The following is a 20,863-nucleotide window of genomic DNA, read 5'->3' as shown; positions in this document are numbered from 1 at the left end:
GGAATAAAGTTCTCTACTAAAATATTTATCTCTTCTATTATTAACTTATAAAATTAATACTCGATAAACTAATTATTAATGTTTCATAACTATGACCCCACTGCCTACACTTACCCTGGCGCGTATTCCCTGCACACGGAAGCCTCGCGGTCCCAACCGCAGTAAGGGTCGCGCGCGCAGCGCACGCATGCGTCGTAGCGGCGCGCGCACAGTGCCAACCGCAGCTGCAGAACGCGCCGGTCCGAAGCAGCGTACAGCGAGCCGTGCACGCGGGATATACCCATTGCCTAGAACAAGAACATTTTGTCAAATTTCTGAGACTCATTATTGAATCCTTGAACAAAAATAGCTAAATAAACCAGTAGGTTGTAAGTATCTTTAGTAAGTAAATGAAACCTTATCATCAGTGTAAAAATTTAAAATAACTGATTTACTAAAATCTTTGGGCAGGTTCAGTAGATACCGGATGGTACTTACCTATCGGTCACTAAACACTAAGCTAAACATCTTGAACAAACTAAGCAGTCTCTAGGTATATTAAAATGTAAGAATGAGATAGTTTTGTATATATCTACTTATTTATACGTCATATATAAAATACTTAGGTACTATTAGATTTTGGTATACCTATATAACAATTAACCAGACGAGAGCTCATTCATAACCACATTTACAAAATCACAACCTCATAAACCGCAAACTCATGCTTATATTATAAGTAACTATTTGCGTTTATATTCATGACTCGAGAACGACTACTTACTCCAAGAGAAATGGGTTACGTTACCAATATCAATACTAGATTACTGCTATGTTACTGTCCTATAAAACTTAATAGACTCCCGAGCTACGCTGCTCGATCTATAACACCCAAACCGCCAACAAAATGTTTCCATTATAGTAATCCATACCATATAACTATCCATCCTATGTGAAGATCTTAATACACCATACATACCCGACCGGTCAGCATAATAGTACTCATAAATCCCCAAAAGATACTAGGCAAAAAATTGTTATGGTATTAGTTACCTGAATGGGTTCTCCAGGCGTTACGTCGAAAATATCCAGCAGAGCAGATTGGCTATCGCCGTTTCGGGTCCATTGAACTATCTTGTGAATTTTCCCTTCATCTATAACAAAGGTAATATTGTGTTACTCGTAGTGTAGTTACAAGCTTAGGTATAAGAAAAAGAGAAAGAAGAGTACCGTAAAATCGTCGGTTTATGTTTCGTTACGAGTTTCATGAAAAATATACACATCTGAATAGAGAGCGGAATAGGTAAAAAAACTTATGGAATGGTATTTTTATGTAGTGTTGTTGTAAACTGATGATGTACCTAATTAATGTTTACGTCTAGACTTTGTGTTTGGATATCCAGAGTACACACGTTAGATATATGGTTTTAAATATTTTCATTTAACTTCATTTAAACGTTAAGCTATATTCGACTTAATTATTAGGGCCGATACAGATGGACTGCAACCCGACTGCAATTTGTATGGGAACTGCACGCTGTCGCGTCTGTATCGGCCTTTAGTCATTATGACTACAACAGGTACGGTCACTTTTATGAAAATATAAATTTTATTGATAAAAACATTAAAATTTCCCCAACCTAGAAATTCTATAACTCGAATTTGATCTTTCGGCAATTTTATATGTAAACTTATCACTACATTTTCTATGTTATAAATTGACAAAAAAAAATTACCAAATGCCACTCAAAACGAATATTTATACTTTTTACTTGCAAAGTGATAGTCAAACGTTTTAAATTGTTATGAACTAATCTTATTACTTAGATGTTTCTTTGATTATTCAAGCATAGTAGTACTTGTAGGTAATGTGCTTGACGTGTAAGGTAACGGTTAGGTATAGACTTAGGTACTTTGATCTTGTGACTGAAAATCATGCATATATTGTGTTACCTAGTTACGAAAATGTCAAGCTCCATTAGAAACAGATTAAATGAATCTCCTTTTATGAGTTTTATGAGCTCCAGATTTTCGTCTGGAGAGAAATATTCAATAATTTAGTGCTTAATGTTATGCTTTAATTTATTGGTTTAGGCAGGCATTCATATTATATATTTGTATGAAATATAAATGCAAGTGTATAATGTATATACATAGGTAGGTAGCATGGTAGGTGATTATTTCCTCAGTAATAAATTAAATTAAAAGTGGAAAAATTCACTGTCTTGGGTGGGATTTATTTCTAAGCTTAATAGCATCGTTCGCAGACGTGTCTGTTTGATACAAAATTAATTTAGTATGGGATAGTGCATCTTTACTGGTGAATTTCCATTATGAGTTGGAACTCCGGTAGCCGTTTAAGAAGTGTAACACTCTTACGGTAGATGTCGCTAGAGCCTCCCTAATGGCTAATATATGGTGGAAATATTCGCTGCATTGGGTACGGTCTTGGTGGCTCAGATGGTAGAGCACTGTACTTATATTATTATTATTATTTTTATTCCATTTATTTTTTACCAATTCTTATTAAACATTGCGTGACATACAAATTCTTAATCTTGACATTCTTGACATAACTATTAAATAAACTAATATTATATACCCTACATTTTCAATGTTAAATTTAATTGTCAATAATATCTCCAAGACATTAATAAATTTGTTGCAATATAATTTTAAATTACAATCTCTTAACCATTGTCATAAGACCTAGTTTATATAATGATTACATAGATACTAATACCTAGCATACTTTAGATTTAAGACTATTGCTGTGCCCTACCAGGGTCCATGTGAAACCCACTATGTATGTACCATCAAATGTAAACCATGGGTGCAATAAACAAATTATGAATTATAGTTCCACGGTTCAAGTCCCACCCAAAACAGTGAACTTTTCTACTTTTAAAAGGCCGGTGTCGATTTTAGTCGCAAAAATGTAAAATTGATAGATTTAGTCGGTGAAATTGTACACCTTTTGTTATTGAAATAACAAGTACTGGTTTCTATTAGCACGTCTTCTTATTTTACCTTTTATCCGATCAATTTTTTGAAAACAGACTCACTAAATTAGTAATGTTTGCTTTTCTGATGGACGTTTAGGTAAACGCGCGCAAAGTACTGATTTTGTCCCTCTTATTTGTAAATTTCGTAAAGTTTGGACGGCTAAGCATGGTAATTTTGTATTACACATATCCTGTACTTGACGTTTATCAGACTACATTTTTATTATTATGACTGAAGTAGTGTAAATGAAAGTTAGACGAAATCAATTTTCTCCAGAAATTACTTCAAAACAAGTGACAATTTCTCTGAAAATCGACTTAATTTCAACGTAATTTTGATACTAAAACAATCTACAACATTTGCTGAAACTATTCTTATACATCAATTTGTATAATTTACCACCATAAATTTTTGATGAATTTTTAAAAACTGCCCCTTCTTTTCATATATTACCGGTGACGCATGCTCGCGACCTCATTATTAAAAGGCAAGATGAGAAGACGTGCTAATAGAAACCAATACTTGTTATTTAGATATTACGTAACAAAACGTGTATAATTTCAACGACTAAATCTATCAATTTTAAATTTTTGCTCCAAAATCGACTACGGCCTCTTAATTTAATTTATTTCTGAGCTTAATAGCATCGTTCGCAGACGTTTCTGCTTGATACAAAATTAATTTATTTCCTTAGTCTTGATACCAAATGAATGTAACAATACAAGTCAGAAAACGTCGTGTACGCAATGAAGTACGGTTTTGTCAAAATAAACCCTTCTTTTCCTTCTTATACATATGTTACATCAAACGACAAAATAATTTAACGCTACAAATTAGGAGCGGTAAAGTTGCTTCGTTCTATGAAACACGCAAAACGTCAACTTTAATATAATTCAGAACAATGAGTCACTCAGCAAAGTACTAAATTTAAGGTCCCGTATCCCTACCTCCATTTAAAACTTCACCTTCACGGTTTAATCAACTTTCGGCGTAGTTTGACGACCTTAAGCGTAAGGGTCGGCACAAACACGACGAGTCACGAATCTGAATAGTATTCATTTCTCCACTTCCCTAACCACCGGGTAAATTATAAGGGCACGTCAAAATAAAGGCGCCAATTAAATTGACTCGTTAGTTGTTCCAACAATGGTCACGAAAGCATTGTTAGCAACCTTAGGTCACTTATTTTGCTCGTATGAAAAAAGTATTTACATAAACATTTCAATTGCTTTACGTTTTAAATGACCTGTAATAGTCACGAGCTTCAATGAAGAATTCACATCAATCACAACCGGAATAGAAATGTAGGTTTATTCAAAGAAATACTTATGGCCCGTTCAAGACTCCGACCATTGTTTCCAGTCGCGATTCTCAAGAAAATAAAAGTTCGCCAAGAAACACAATCGACATTGGGCACGTGACCACAATGTATCGACGAAGGATCGCCTTCATTGTAACATTTGTAAATCCGTAAGGTCACGGTTCGATCCGCAGCCTCCTTTCAAAGAGGCCGAATCACGAGCGAATTAATATTCGGCTCACGAATCTTAATAGCTAATTGGATTACAGGCATGTACCGAAATTACCTAACCCGGTTACGCACAATAGTAGCTATACGTGTGCGTACCCGGCGCCCGGCCTCAGACGGAACGGCGGCAAAGCCTCGCATTGTTATTGTGTTTGTTAAGTTATAGTTGCCCTGCTATACACCAATAATTGTATTAGGCCCGTTGTTCATTATGAATGGTAATGCGCACCGATGGTGATCGTGCCTAACAAGAGCGCTGAGTTGCCTTTATTTGTATTATTGGCGCAAAAGGTTTTGTCAGCGAGACGCTTATCTTTAATGACATCATTCTCGCTTTGTTTTCATGTGTCTTATCTATAATCGACTAGCACTATTTGATTATTAGCGAGGAGAAACGTCGGAAAAGTAGATTCTTGGTTAATAGTGAATTATGTATCAGGGATTAATGCCAAGTCGAACGGGACAAATACAACGAACAACGAACGACAAACGAACGAACGAGACAAGTGGAAGAGATCCCTTACAGGGATAAGTTCGCCTTTGTACATTGTATACTTTCTGTTTAATTGTATATCTTAACCTGTCTTCTGTGCAATAAAGTGTTTACATACGTACATATACATACATACAAATTAATAATTATAGTTATGGAAATGTTAATGCATGGATTAAATATTTAACTAAACACTAATCATAAATGACTTGCGTTCCATTAAAATCCATAATTTATTGCAAAACTAAGTGACATAGTACAGTGCGAGTGGTATGTTTGACGAGCGAGGTGCCGGAGTCCATTAGCTATCACACGGAGGCTTTGATTGACACAGACAAGTAGGTGGCGGTAAATTTTGTCCCGGGTGGGGTGCGAGCGGAAAGGGCTGTCACTACGTTTGCATATCATACGCACCTTCAGGCGAATTCAGAAATGCAGAACACGCTAGCAATCTGGTTTCAACATCAGTGCTCCACTTTCACCATCAATTTTAATGCGAGTGCGGTGATCAAATTAGTATAATATTTTACGTTTCTGAATTTATTCGCGCGTCTAAATAATGCTGTCAAGTTTTTGCTTTTAGCAAAGTAAAGTTACGCCTATTTACTGATTTAGAAAACAAAGAAGTAGTATTAGCACAGTGTGTTAAGTATCCCTCGTGATCTAGATACACGGATAGTGTGTAGAATTTTACACTGCTGACCGGTACCTACTTATATCGTTAGTTTGCTTCTACCCGGATCATCATATAGACCATGTAATAGGTATAACTAAGAATAATTACGTATTTTAGATATATATTATTAACTCCTTTATTTATTTTTCTTCTTAAGTTAGGTTTAAAGTAAAATACAAAAAGTTTTACAAAATACATATAAACATATTATAAAAAACCTAAGCTACTACTACTCAGCAGGCTTCGTGGCCTAAACACGGCACTCGACTGAAAAGCTCTCAGCAAAAATATTATTTTAAATTGTTACTATTTTATTGTTTTGTATATCCCTTAAGAAATAGCATGCTATACTACCTTTGTGCCAGCTTAATCTTCTTGATGGGCCTTAGTAAATAGATAAACTTTCTACACGTACACATTAACAAACTGTATCCAAATCATAACCTTACTAATATATTTTCCACACATTTTTTCGGAAAGAGGCTAACTAAGAGCAATCGGAAGTTCTGAACTTGCTTCGTCCGCGACATTGGAGGTTGATTTTGATTAAATGATTTGTAATGGTTATCATCTTATTTTGATGCGACCTTGATTCGTCAGGCATCTCACATGCTCTAAAACAAAATGATAAATCATAATCAGCCTCATGTGTATCTGAACGTAGCCGGGCCACGTCGGCGTATATTAGACAAGTTTACAGAGTGCTTTCACGCATTGACACAAGTATTTGGTTGATGCGATAATAGGGAACACGGGAAAGCATTCACCCAACTTGTCTGCAAGCGGCCTGGTGCCGGGGGCAAGGGAAATCTGTTTAAGGGTAAGGGTAGTGGTGGGATGAATACGGGAATATTCCTGATTCAGGGAATTATTGGAGAATCTTAAGCAGGTATCCCATACAAAGTCCTTTCCATAAATGGTGATCTACCAATCGTGTTAGTAGAACATGTAATAAAATTTATTTGAACAAAATGCGTTAGTGCATTCGGAAGTACTGAATTTGTTTCGTCCGCGACAACATGGGAACACAGAAACACGGGAAAGCATTCACTAAACTTTTTCAACCAGAAATGTCACTTTTGACAGTTGACAGATCATACCAAAAACAAAACTAGATAAAATTCATAACCTTACAATCAGAATAAGCTTCCTGGAAAGAGGTGAGTGGACATATTCCACACACCGCTTATTGGTATTGGTGGTTATTTTATGAGGAATGTTTATAGGTTAATTAGTAATTATATAAGTAGTAACGGTTGAGTTTAAATTTTATTGTCAGGCCAATTCGAACGTATATTGACATCAGAATGATGTCATTTAGATAATATCATTCTGATGTCAGTGAACGATCGAGTTGGCCTGTTGTGACTCATCACCGAAACAACATGTTTGCTCAAAATAAGTCCTACTGCCCTCCTGTCGTTGGCTTACTAGATGATAGTACATAAAAAAGAACGGTATCAAAATTATGATACCGTTTATATCACCCTCGAAGTCGCAAGATGATATACAAGAAAAATGTTTTTTAATATGTGCATCGTCTCCCGGAGGAACTAAAGCTGCTGGAGGCAAACACAGTCTGACTGGCTCTTAGTGCGTTGTTTTTATAGCGTAAAGTCGTATTTCGAATACCAGCAGTATTCAAAATAGTCATAAGTACTTACTTAGTTATATAATTGTATTGTAATATGCCTAATTATGTCAACTTTTTCAATTTAAGTATTTCCATTTGACATTTTATATTGATTTAAATTTATTGTGTGTAATCTTATTGATACTAAATTTGCACGATTGCATGCAAGCTAGATACATGAACTAACACAATGTATTGTAACATCCCCATACTGTATCAAGGCAAATAAATAATTTCTGATAACTGATTTCTAATAAACTTATGATGTAAATATCCATAACAAATAAATTTTCGAACACTGTTTAGGATCGCATATATCATAAATATTTCTGGGACCATAATTTTCTTCCGGGCACGAAAATGTTAACTACGTCACTATGCCCCTACATGTTTAAAGCCTTGAGACGCCGAGTGTAATGGTTACTACTAATATTAGGGCTGGTATTAATTTAATGGGTATTTATCGAATGGCACAGGTGCAGGATACGTGGATGTGATTAAGCGTGCTATTAGGTAAAGCTATTATTAAACCTTATTATAAGTAGGTAACAAAGTATGATTCGATTTACCCTTTATGTGTATTGTTTAATCCTAATTGTATAAGTAATTTAAGGGTTATACTCATTTACTGTACATAATTTTGTTTAATTGTTATTGAAAAATATATTCCGGCCTTTTCTTATTTCAGTTCTAACACAAACATGAAAATCCTGCACAGAACAAAGTGGGTCGAAACTTTTTAAGTAGGTATGAGTTAGTTTTATGCCTCTTTTATGTGCACGTCAAAAATGGACTGTATAGCCTAATATTCTTGATAGACCCTTATCTTAGGTATTTTAAACTTTCTGAAGCACCAGAAAAATGTACCTATCCAAATCGTTAAATTTTATACATGTAGATATATAGCCTTTTTTGATATTTTAAGAGAGGCACTGTGAATGTCATATTGTGTTGTATGGTAGGGCACAGCACAGCGGATGTCATTCCAGATCTAGAGCAGACCCCAACTGGGAAGGACCTCCACCTTACAGAAAACCGCAGCCAAATAACACTAGACCCTACTAATAGTGTTGTGTTCCTGTCGGTGAGTAAGGTAGCCAGAGCTCAACGAGGTGTTAGGGTCTGCAACGCGCATGTAACACCTCTGGAGTTGCAGGCGTACATAGGCTACGGTGACAGCTTACCATCAGGCGGGCCGTATGCTTGTTTGCCACCGACGTAGTATAAAAATCCTTATGGTGCAGTGAGCTACAGAATTGCATAGAGAAATTATAAATGAATTCACTGATAAAGTCGCCATGCACTTATACGGCTGATGGTACATGAATGTGCCCCAATTAGTAGGTAAAACTTCCTTCACGAAATCAATAGTTGACGTTTACCTTATCAATATTCCAGGGGTATCGAATGATAGATTGGTTCCGTCTCTGTTCGCCGGCTAATCAGGTCGCGTCCTGACAGCGTCTTAGATTAAATAATCTATATGAGATATGTAACGCGACTTATAAGAAAATACGTTGCTGTATTATGCGTCTTTAGTACCTACTCGGTTACCTCCCACCGTTGTAGCCTAGTTGTAGAATCCAACGGAACTAGTTTTTTTTTACTAAACGTCAAATTATTCGATAGGTAATTGAAGACAGAAAGACAAACCGGACAAGTGCGAGTCGGACTCGCCCACCAAGGGCCGTTCCGTACTTTTTAGAATTTGTTGTTATAGCGGCAATAGTAATACATCATCTGTCTAGCTATCACGGTTCATGAGATACAGCCTGGTGACAGGCAGACGGACAGACGGATAGTGGAGTCTTAGTAATAGGGTCTCGTTTTTACCCTTTGGGCACGGAACCCTAAAAAGCAAGTTATGATGCACTTATAATGTACACTAGTAGAAAAGTTGGTAATGTAGATTGTCATTTATTAAATTAATTGATTATTATTAATTTTATGTAAAGTAAGAGCAATAGTTTAATTTCTACCGGTATAAAAATATTGATATACAATAGATTAGATTAAACATTTGCGTTTTTGCTTGCCTTGCTGTATATACTACAGTAGCTATATAATCTGTGGCATGCCTAATTACTAACATTGAAACAGTGACACGAACATACGATCTCTAAACCGTCGCGGAGATTTCGCCGTGGTCATTAATTTCCCGATCACGCCCGGCCCGAGCGAAATAATTAAACAATCCCACACTGGGGTTGCCAGGCTAATCAATTTGATAAGGAAACGATATACTCGTAATGTATATAAATAAATAAATAAAAATATTTGAAGATCAGTGGCGGCACTAAGCGAAATATGGGCGACAGCGACATTAACTTTCCGTTTAGGCAATAAAACTTCTTTTTTAAATTTCAATAGTCGCCGACTCCTAGCGCCGCCACTGTTGGTGGTACTCGTACATCGACTAAGTGAGCCTTGAAGGCACTAACTAAGCCATGACGTAAGTACATAATTAGACACAAAACTAAATACGTACTTAGAGACATAGTTTCTTACTACCGTAAAATATTAATTTGACTCTTCATATATACATTTTATTTATCAGATTTAAACAAATAATTATTTCACTGCTCACTGCTATAAATAATACCTAAAATATAATACTTTTATCTTTTTAACTTAGCCAAAAGATCCTCGCGGCGTTTCCATCTTCATAAAGAAAAATCCTTCTTAAGAAGTGAATTAAATCGAATTAAGAACGGATGAATATCGAACAAATACGCGAAGGCGTAAACAAAATTCTTTAATTATCTTTTCATATTTTCCACGTAAACGGGCACAGGGGCCCAGAAAGCCGTCTCAAAAGAAATAATCCCGCAATCCAATAAAGATTTCGCTTATATATACAGGCCTAAGTGAAAACTTTTTGCGATTCCCGAACAATATAAGTTTTATTCCTCCAAGTGGTATAAATTCCAAACACAAAGTAGCTGTAACCTCTTTATTGCTTTTCATACAAGGGCCGAGTTTAACGTATAGATTTACCTGTTACCGACGGCTATGACTTTGCGCGGGTGGGTTGGAGTTCCGACACGAGGAAATGAAAATCACCTTTTTCACCAACGTTACAATACCTATTGTAGATCTCGTAGCTAATATGTTTCGTAAAATACTTAATGATATTTCATGTTGTTTGTAGGCCTAGATAATTAAAAGATGTTCATTTTTCTAAAGGCCTATAAATAAGACGCAATTTATAACTAGAGATATGGTCACGGTTTGAAAGTATTATAATGTATAAATTTGTTTTTTCTTTATTTCAAATGCAAAGATTAATATCAATCCGGCTGAGATCAACTCATTATTTAAAACATTTTTAAATTCAGAATATGCTTGCTGGTCACGATAGATAACATTGTTATTGGTCACGATAGATTACCTAAATTATGTTATTGTATATATTTACAGGATGCTGCATATGATTCTTGACACGAAGCAAAACTTGCCACAACGCAATACTACGAGCTTAGTTTCTCTGATTTAAACTAAATCATCATTCGCTTGCCCTTGTCCCATTCACTTGGAGTCGGCGCAGCATGTCTTTTTCTTCCATACCTCTCTGTCACCCGTCATCTCATCATTCACTTGCGTTAGTTTCATATCATCTTTCACACAGTCCATCCACCTTTTCCTCGGTTTTCCTCTCCTCGTACCTCCCTCCACATTCATTCTGATTTAAACTAAATATCCTAATATTAGGTTAAGAATAACAACATTAATAAAATTAACGTTGTCCTCGTAAGTTTCGCTGACTTAACCGCACCGTTAAGTGCGTAGTTTTTAAATTTTACGACGCACTCGAAATTTGATTGATTCTCACGGATTTCCCCTTATATTCAGTATTCTCACAACTCGAACATATCAAACGTAATAGAAAATCTTGTGGGCAAAATGAAGATCGTTAGAAATTTATTCGTTTTTGTAAGTGGGGTTGGATAAATTTCGCGATTAGCAGTTGGAACGAATTCGGCAGGGCCGTTTTATCGCGATTCGCAATATGTATTTTATAGACGCCGTAAATCGAGAAGCGCGGCTTTTTAACGTGGGCCTACGGACACAGATCACTGTCATGATTAATGGAGCATATAAGACGACTCACGTAGTCGATAATTTAGTGTAAGAGCGCGACTGCTATTTTATTGCATCCATGTTCACATGAATAATACATATGTCAACAAGTCCTTATTGTTATGGTTTAAAAATATGTATGTTGTACCTGTATAAAATAGTGTAGAAAAACAAGAGTGGTAAAATTCAATGAGTGTAAGAGCGATTTGGTATGATGGTCGCGAGTTTTCCATAATATGGAGTCCAAAGGAGTGTGTCTATGCTACGAACATCGGCCCATTCGGCCCACTTTTACAACATTCGTCGCTCGAAATTTTATGTGACTATCAAACGGATAGGCCCGCTGCTCCCTGACCCGTTTGAAAATGTATGTCTACAATCGATATAAATAATTGTCTGTTACTGCCATAACGCAGTTCTCGCAGTGGTAAGGTTTTAATAGCAGTTAAAGGTGCAGTGATACGTTTCTTCAATTGTTTAGAGGTATTCAAACGGTTCAGACATGGTTCAGAGCAGAGTACCACAGATAAATAAAATAACATGCCTAAATGACAATACTTTCGTTATTTTACCGACAAAACAAAAACTATTTGGTATTATGATTTTCGAGCGATATTCTTGCTAAAAGATATCCTTGCTTAACTTGCTAAATAATTGTCAGAAAACTCAAATATCTTCTATAAAAACGTTTTTTGATATCATCACTTTATGAGCTTCTAATTTTCTCCTACAACTGGTAAAAGAAACGTTTTTACATTGTATTTTGGCGAAATATCAAAACAAATGACTAACCGGTTATTTATCCCATAAATGTTATATTTGCGATGGAAGGTCGTTATTCCAAACACGTTCCAAAGGTATATTTTTAAAGCAGGCTTTCTCGGTGGCCAGCATTAGGGATGCCGCGGCCGCGCCCTCCTCGAAACTTTCTCGGCGCACCTTTTGATATTCAATATATTGTGGGTCCTAAGCAATCCTTTGATGAGATGTTTTATGCAAAAAACGTTGGGTGCCGTTAGCGGGGCGCGAATAAGCGTTCCAAACTGAACACATTAGTATTCTCAAACCCGCCCGGGACCGCGGCCTCCCTCCAGTTTTGGGGGAATAAAAAATCAATGTTTATTTTCGTTGAACGCGATTGGAATGCTAATTACGGGCATAACTAATTGCTTGTGTTTGTGTGAAGGCGCGATCGTTTTGCAAATCGCCCCGCAAATCATGTGCCAAAACGGGATTTAATTTTCTGGCAATTGAAACTTATTATGACACTTGTTTGCGAACCATAATTGTTTCGGTAATGTAAACAGATCGTTAAAATCTTGGCACGATACGAGTAGTAACCGCTACACTGAAACGCGATCCCTGGGGTTAAACCGGTAAACCTAATAATATGATATTTTAGTGAGCTGGCCTTAATGAAGCCGGGAAATTTAAAACCTAAGCGCCACTTGCACCATCCTACTCCCGGGGTTAACCCGTTAAGGCCCTTTGCAGCGTTCCACTAACCCGAGGTTAACCGGTTAAACCTGGAGTTATTATGGTTACCAGTACAATTTGACACACGGTTAACGGTTTAACCGCTTAACCCCGGGTTAGTAGGATGGTGCAAGAAGACCTTAACCGTTAACTCAGTGTCAAAATGTACTGGTAAAAATGGGAACTCCAGGGTTAGTGGGATAGTGCAAGTGGCGCTAAGGGGGTTAAAAGGGTATGGATACAATTACTGATTTAAATTCCGGCTATCAATAATAATGTCGGCACTGTTGTATTGTGACAATAATGATACTACATGAGTGATCAAAGTTTTTAACATGGGCCCAGGTGCTTGTTTTACAGCATATAACATTTATGTGTAGGAGCGATAGAGGCAGCTCGCAGTACGGGCAAGCTAAAGGTGTTACAAACTATAAATTACTTGGAAATTCCGTTTCGGAGCATCGTATCGCGGGTGGGCGATAAATATTGTTCAGTTTGGTCCTGCGGCGGCATGCACGTCAATGTAGCTTGGCTTTGAGACGCCCAGGTCTTGACAGTTGAGACCACCTTAGGGTGCCACAAAGAATAAGTAAATATATGTATAATCAAGAACACCATCATGGACCACTTTATATGGAAATATCTATAGGTACAAAAGTCACGTACCTATTGTTTTAAATAAAAATAAATAAAATAATAAAAATAAAAATAATTTATTTTCAGACAGTTACAGTCCATAGTTGTTAGTATTAACTTACAGGCTATGTTATGTTACAGAACAGTACCTACACTTCACACTAATTAAACAGTTCACATTTGCACTAGATACAACGTAGCAGCCCTAATCAGAAAATAATCTCAGATAAAGATATTCGTTGGTCACATCGCATAAATACAGAGTTGTAGTCGTTTCCATTAGAGACTGGCTCGACGTGGCCGGACTAAATTTTCTCCCGAAAAGTTCACGATCTTCTCACAAGTTATGCACAAACTGTGAGCGATCCCATCAATTGCCGAGTAAGCCTCTGTACGTATTTCTAATGGTACGATACCTCAACCATACCTTAGCATATCATTTTGCGCGGTCCGCATTTCATGTTTATGGCAAAACTTGGACTTCATGCACTTAACCAAATGGATTTCCGATACTTGTAAGAGCCAGTATCCTAACTGTATCGCTATGATCTATGCATGGGAACTTATTTTGTGAGTTATTGCCTACATTACTTCAATGGCGGTATAAATATTTCGAACTTTAAGCGCTTAGGCTGCAGAGCAGAAATATTGCGTGCGCTAACTTTGTGGCGAGCACTTTTCTCGTAAATAAATATTATGGACCGCGGAACATGTAACAAAGTAGCGTACTTATTTAAATATCAACTATGTAACTAGTACATTATGGCGCAGGTAACACCTAATTTTATAGTCGATGCGGTAACCAGGTACTTTAAAATCAGGTCAGCGCATTGTCCATAATTTGAGCGTTATCGAGCAAGCAGTACATTTACATCAAATACCGGCCGTAACATAATGTTTCATACACGGGTTTATTGCAAATAATTCTTGGCCATATTATAATAAAATCAGGAGCAGGTTTATGTGAGCAGCACACAGACCGCCCGCCGCTTCCAAACGCTGGTAACTACATTTCAAAACATCAAAGGACATAGCGTTTGGCGACTTGAGCTTCCATAATTATGTCATCAAATAGCTATGAAATTTCCAACTGTGCGGACTGGGCCGTTAAGCCGACTGTGAATTTTAAATCGTTTTTAATAGTACCGCCGGGCAGCAGGCACATATCAAAGCGTAGCGCGTGTCTACAATTTGATTTCTTGCGGCTAATTGCTGCGCTTGGCTCGTCGTTGTTTTTATACATGTTGAATATGCGACAACGCTGATTGATTCGTAACCTACACTGCTGGCTGTAATTGCTATTACGAGGAATATCCAGCGATTTAAACTATTATTAAATTATTTTGTACAACAAGTCGGTTAATAAGTCCAATTATGGAAAAAAGTATCTATATATTTAGGTAGGTACGGGTCTAAAAGAAAAGTAACAAACATTTTATTTTTATATTCAGGAGAGTATTGGCACTGATGCTTTTCTCTATTTCACGACCGCTTATTGGGTTGCTGAATTTAAAAGAGGCTGATTTAGCTGTAAAGACGACCCCCCGCTTCGGCCGGCCTTCCTTGTCAGTTAAATTTTAGAATACAGGCAAATTAGTGTTAAATATCTAGCAGAGACCCTAAAAATTTCATTTGGTATTGTGCAGTCAATCTTGACAGATGTATTGGGATTTAAAACAGCAACAGAAAAATGGGGTCCACAAATGTGAAACAAGGTTAACAAACACACTTTATCTGCTATCCCTACTCGCCAGACTTTAACTAAATTAAATTAAAAAGATTTTATTTCGTACAAGATATCCATATTACAACATAAACAAGTTACAAAAACACAAACAATAAATTAACATACCATAAATTAAATAATTCTTAGTAGTAAAACTAAATACGAGTAATTTCCACTTATTTCCAAAATTAAAGGAACACATCCGTAGAACTAAATTTGATGACAATAACGAGTGCGAGTGCGATAATGATAATAGGTGCTGTTGAGGAGTTTTTAGAGACTTAAGGCATTTAATTCAGACGGATTGAAATAAAGGTACATTAAATGTATACATAGAAAAACAGTTCTGTACAAAAAGTAAAGATAAAAAATAGTACATTGTGAAACGAGGGAGGTAAGTGAAATATTGTTTACGTTGTGTTAAAGACTCAAGTTGGCAATATTCTTACCCCCAGAGTTACACACAATGTTTTTAATAACATTTGCGAAGACAAAACTAAATTTTAAGCGAAATAATTCTTAAATACGGTGACATTCCAACCATTCGAAAAAAGCTATAACAACCTAGGGCTTTTTATCACAATCCATAACTCCCGTGGGAACAATATAGGCCTTTGTCCTGCCTGAAATAATATCTTTTTTAAGGAAGTGTGATGAAATAGTACATTTGAAATAGTACAATAGTACATTCGATACACGTGCGGAAATGTCATTCTTCACTCGTCCCGGTATATCTCGGTTCTCGTGGGCCGATGACATGTTTTCTGCACGTGTATCGAACGACGTTTTTTAATATAGTTGCGAAAAAATAATAAAAACAACAAGTAAAGAATAAAAACTTTGGAAAGTTAAATTATGCTTGCAGTAAGAAAAAACGCCTCTTCTTTGACAGGCGTTTCGGCAGCTATTCCTACCTCTACCTTCCATAGCTATTCCGTTCCATTCAGACCAATTATTAAGAAAGGTTTTTTAATATTCAATATTAAAAAATAAACGTGTTATAATGATGAAGAGGTAAGTAATGAAATATGCATATTTTTCGTATTCTTACATTAACAGTAGGTTTTTATGTTGATTACGACGTTTAAAGGAAACTAATATTAACACTCATCAATAAGTAGTCATGAATTGGAATTGGAAAAGTGAGAAGCACTAGTTCGCGAAAACCGAGTAGCACTTTTTGAGTAACTGTATTAAAAAATACTTTATTTTGTTTTTGACCCTACTTCTAAGAACTTTTTGATTCACCCTCGTAAATATATTGGGTCGATAATTTGGTGTCGTGAAGTTCGACTGTCGATCGAACGGGTTGGTGGCAACGGTCAATCATCATAATTCTCGGTTTTATTAAAAGCCCTTATTTTAAATTACCTACTTAATAAATAGCAATAGTTCCATTACACAGAGGTATCTCGCAATATTCAATTATATATCAATTACGGCTTTCACATAATATCGTCCCAAGAACAGTTATTAAGTACCAAATGTTTCCATATTATAAGTTCCGGTGTCTGAGAGGATTACGTACAAGTCGAATAGTTTGGGAGTTCGTTTGTTTATGCGTGGTAAGGTAATTCAGGAAACTGCGCGACCGATTTGGGAAATTGTTTCGCCATTTGAAAAGTTTACTTCACCCGTCGTACGAGTAGGTACGCCATAAATTGTATCGCTTCTAACAGGAGGAAACATAAAAGCTATTTCAAATACTCAAGTGTGAGAAGTTGATAATGTACCAAATAAGTATTTAATATTCAGGAGTTTCTTAATGGATAACGCGAATGTGCGCCGTGACATACATTTTGCGAAGGCGCCTCATAATTACATTTCGAGTTCCTATTTAAATGTTGATAGGTGCGCATAAACACAACACACTTTGTTGTAGGGCCTGTGTTCGCCCGATATGCAAACATTAATATGTTCTTCATTTGTTTACAAAGACGCCCTTGATACTAAAGAGTCTCGGCGTTGACGTCTAACTCGGGGAATTTAATTAACTTCCTTAACTTCTAAATACTCTTAACGTCTTTGATACCTCGGTTCCCTTTCAGTCGCAAACACGTGACTGGGTGTGCACATGACAGACGCTGTCAAACTTTTATCGAGCGGGGAGACGAGGACGTTTCAAAGTTGTAGCAACAGTGATTTAGGCGTGATAAAACAAACGAAATGAAAGGATAAAGGCGCGTCGCCCGCCCGCGCGCCGCAACCCTGGCCGCAATGCAGGAGCATCACGCGGTCGTTTCTCATTGTCTGGTAGCACCTCGAGCGCCACGGCAACTTTCCGCCTCTGCCGGTGCAGTTTAATGCATATTATAACGCGGTAAGCACTCAAAATGGGCTAAGCGAGGAGGCAATATACTCACAGACGCTAGTGCACGAGCATATTCTTTATTGAAAGAGTAAACTGTCCTTTTTCACGGGACGCCTCGAGCTCTTTGTGACGGCCGGAATTTCGTGCAACTTATTTTGCGCTCTAGTGTAAATAATAGCGGCGTAAAATACGAGAACATCGAGTTTTTGGGGATTTACTTTTTCTTTCTCTTTGCGGTTTAAGTACACGGCGGGAGTATTTATTGCAATGCGCCGGTGGCTAATGCATTGAACACTATTGTCGAAGCCAGAGTAATGAGGGGGGCGTTCGGAACGAGGTAGCGATGCTGTATCGTAACATTGTGTAGATAAGTTAAAGTAATTATTACGGTACGTGGATATAGCTCGGGAGGGAACGTCAAAGGGAACGTTTAAACAATTTAATATTCTACACACAAGCATTTCAAACGCCAACTCAAACGTAGCTCTCCTTTTGGAAAAGTTGTTCCGTAAACGAACCCCTCCTTCGTTAGATATCTACGTGAGTTTAATCCACTGCAGTGTTACGGGAAGGCGGTCGGGTTGGAACGATTTTGCTGGGAAAATTGGTGAAAATTGCAACAACATGGGCGAAAATTACCACTTGGAGGCGTTGTTTGGAGTGGCGCGTGGAATTTATGCGGCTTGTGCAGTGTGACTAGTAATGACCGCCTCCTGTGGATTCCACATTAATATAAATTTTCTACGAAGAGCTGCAGTCAGCAAGCATAGGCGTTCTTATAATTGTAAAGTTATAAACCGGGAGCTTTACCGCTCAATAGCATCCAACACCGTTTTATACTACGACGGCCCTTATTTAGCGCTCGACTTGAATGTAATTTACGTGAGTATATAAAGCTCACAAACGTGCACACAACTGAAATGAGGGATTAGACTTTCATATTCAAAGTATAGAAAGAGCGTTAAAGCGTGGTGAACCTGCGGCATTTTATATCCTCCTTCTAATGGGTATGTAATCTGTGGTAACTGGGCCTCGGTGCAGCCGCGAGTCCGGCGAGCCGTTGCCGGCGCGAGTGCAGGGCATAATGTTTCCACTCAGTTTATGCCCAGTTTACATCGCATTATAGGAGTGAGCTTGCTACAATCGCGTTACGAGCTAGCTTTCTGTATTAACGCTACAACAATTGCCGTTGTTTCATCATAATCAATTTACGTTGAACATGCTGTTATACGACTGAAAGTTCTGAACTGACGTGTCTGAGTAATTTTTTTTTCTAGTTGTTGTCTTTTATCTACAAAAGCGCTGTACCGATTCCAAGCTTATCTCAAATGCACAAAAGAGCTTACGTTCATGCTTTTAGTCAATAAATCGCAAAGCTGTCAAAAATTTGGAAAACGTCCGGTATTTTGCTACAAACAATCATGTTTTAAGCGGTTTTTCACGTTTTCAACTAAATCCCCTGCTTCATAGCCGTGTGCGCGCCACCGAATGGCATCCAGACGAGAATCCAAACGTCCAGCCGTCACGTGCTACACGAATTATGGCCTTTGAGTCACTTTCGCCTCCACTTTTTAATTTCCCTCTGCGTTGCCGTTTTTTAATTCGTATGCTTTTATGAAATTTTATGTGCTACCGTATCCGTAGCAGTGAATGCGGACTTATTGTTCGTGGCTACTCCTTTTGGAATGTGATTGTGCCGTGCATGGGATTGGCTGGAGTGCTCGTTCCGTGACGTTTGCCATACACATACGCGCGGGGTAATTGCGCGAAAGTATAATTGGTTTCATTTCAGCTATGCTACTGTGGATAGATTTATGCAGTCATTGACTGACGCTCTTTGTTTGTATCGGTTGAAAAGGTGTGTTTACATTAAATACAGCCTTAATGAGTAGCAACATTATTGTGATGTCTGAAACCGCATATGTACATATATTTATAATGTAGGGCGGTTGCCACATATAAGGATAGTAATGCTCAGATAGTTAATAGACTGTTGTCAAAGAGTATGATAGCGTTTCAAGCTTGATAGGGAGTCGAGTTCGACAGGGAAATATTAGGAGAGAGGCTGCACAATGTAACGTGACTGGCTTAGTGGTCTGTGTATTACAAAACTGAGTGTACCCCTCAAGTGGTTCAAGCAAAGTAAATGAACTATTTATACAAACATCGAAAAACAATCCATTACTTATCTCACGCTTACTTGGAGGCTTGCAAATACTTAAGTGGCAAAATTAAAAAAAATATGCATTGAAAGTACCTATGTTCACGAAGATATGTTAAGTCAAACCTTACACGCACAAGTACAACGATCGCTATAAGAGGTACAAAAATAGATTTTATATATCCTCAAAACTGTATAAATGATCAGCTTTCAATATTTCAATTCACTGAGAAGTCGGATCGATAAAATCCTGTACAAACTTACTCTCATGTTCCATTCCCACTTAGTTTCACGACCTCCGCAGACGAAGTCCCAAGCAGCGGCTAGTGTTTTATAGTTATTGGGGATTAACTTACTTGTGCCAGCATAGTACACGGTGTAGTCGAGCTGGTGGCCCATCATGTCGACCTTGACGCGGTCTACCACCAGGCGCGTAAAGAACAGGTCTCTCTTGTAGTATATTGGCTTTTCGTTCTCGTGCGATACCGCTGTGTCCATAAGCGGATGTGATCTATTGAAATAAAGAACGCCGTTAGCAGAAATTATAGTGTGTTTCTTTATTAGATTAAAAAAATATTAATGGCCGACCTCTCTGATTTCATTAATTATTAAATAAGTTTGTAGGTGCCAACTGATAAGGCAAAAGTAGGAATTAGCACATACACATTTTATGTCACCTACTTAAAGGGGTGGGATCGTCTTGATAGGTATTTTGTCAGCATATTTTGATGAGTTCAGATCAATTTAGATGATGTCAGAACAATTTATAAACAATAAATTTTTCATAAAAAAGGCGGTAAAAATTAACATTACGGTAAAAACTGGGTCCTAATAAGATAACAAAATACAACATGAATCTTGCAATCTTGTACCTTTGTTTATGGTATTGATCGTACCAAGACAAGCGTATTCTATAGAGCTCGAAACCTTTGAAATATGCCGCCACTAGAAACTACAATATCTATTTGCATTGAATTGAGGGTGTCGAGAAGTGTTTCGCAACATTGTATCTATACTCCCCATGATAATTTCACAACAGAAGTCAGGTGGTAGGTATCAAAGCCGAGTCGCGAGCGAGCGGAAACAACCTCGATAAACATTGTATCAGAATCGACCTCCGCCACCTCAGTGTCGCACGACGCAAATGTCATCAGATAA

The 20,863-nt window shown here is 37.4% G+C and overlaps 2 protein-coding genes across 4 annotated transcripts in view; both read right to left on the bottom strand.

The window, feature by feature from the left end:
* Positions 1 to 20,863, bottom strand: part of LOC134747854 (semaphorin-2A) — a 422,795-nt gene that overhangs the window by 5,746 nt on the left and 396,186 nt on the right. For all 3 annotated transcript variants that reach the window (XM_063682505.1, XM_063682507.1, XM_063682504.1), the window contains 3 exons: positions 20,062 to 20,216; positions 1,033 to 1,133; positions 115 to 287 (listed from right to left, as the gene is read on the bottom strand). In XM_063682505.1, the coding sequence (XP_063538575.1) occupies positions 115 to 287; positions 1,033 to 1,133; positions 20,062 to 20,216 (429 nt within the window). The remainder of the gene's footprint in view (positions 1 to 114; positions 288 to 1,032; positions 1,134 to 20,061; positions 20,217 to 20,863) is intronic.
* The window catches only part of LOC134747863 (26S proteasome regulatory subunit 6B), a 215,836-nt gene that overhangs the window by 84,150 nt on the left and 110,823 nt on the right, over positions 1 to 20,863 (bottom strand). The window lies entirely within an intron of this gene.

Source organism: Cydia strobilella, chromosome 15 (assembly GCF_947568885.1).
Source record: "Cydia strobilella chromosome 15, ilCydStro3.1, whole genome shotgun sequence".
In the NCBI taxonomy this organism is placed as follows: Eukaryota; Metazoa; Arthropoda; class Insecta; order Lepidoptera; family Tortricidae; genus Cydia; species Cydia strobilella.
The sequence above is the reverse complement of the archived record's forward strand: the minus strand, read 5'-3'. Positions and strand labels throughout refer to the sequence as shown.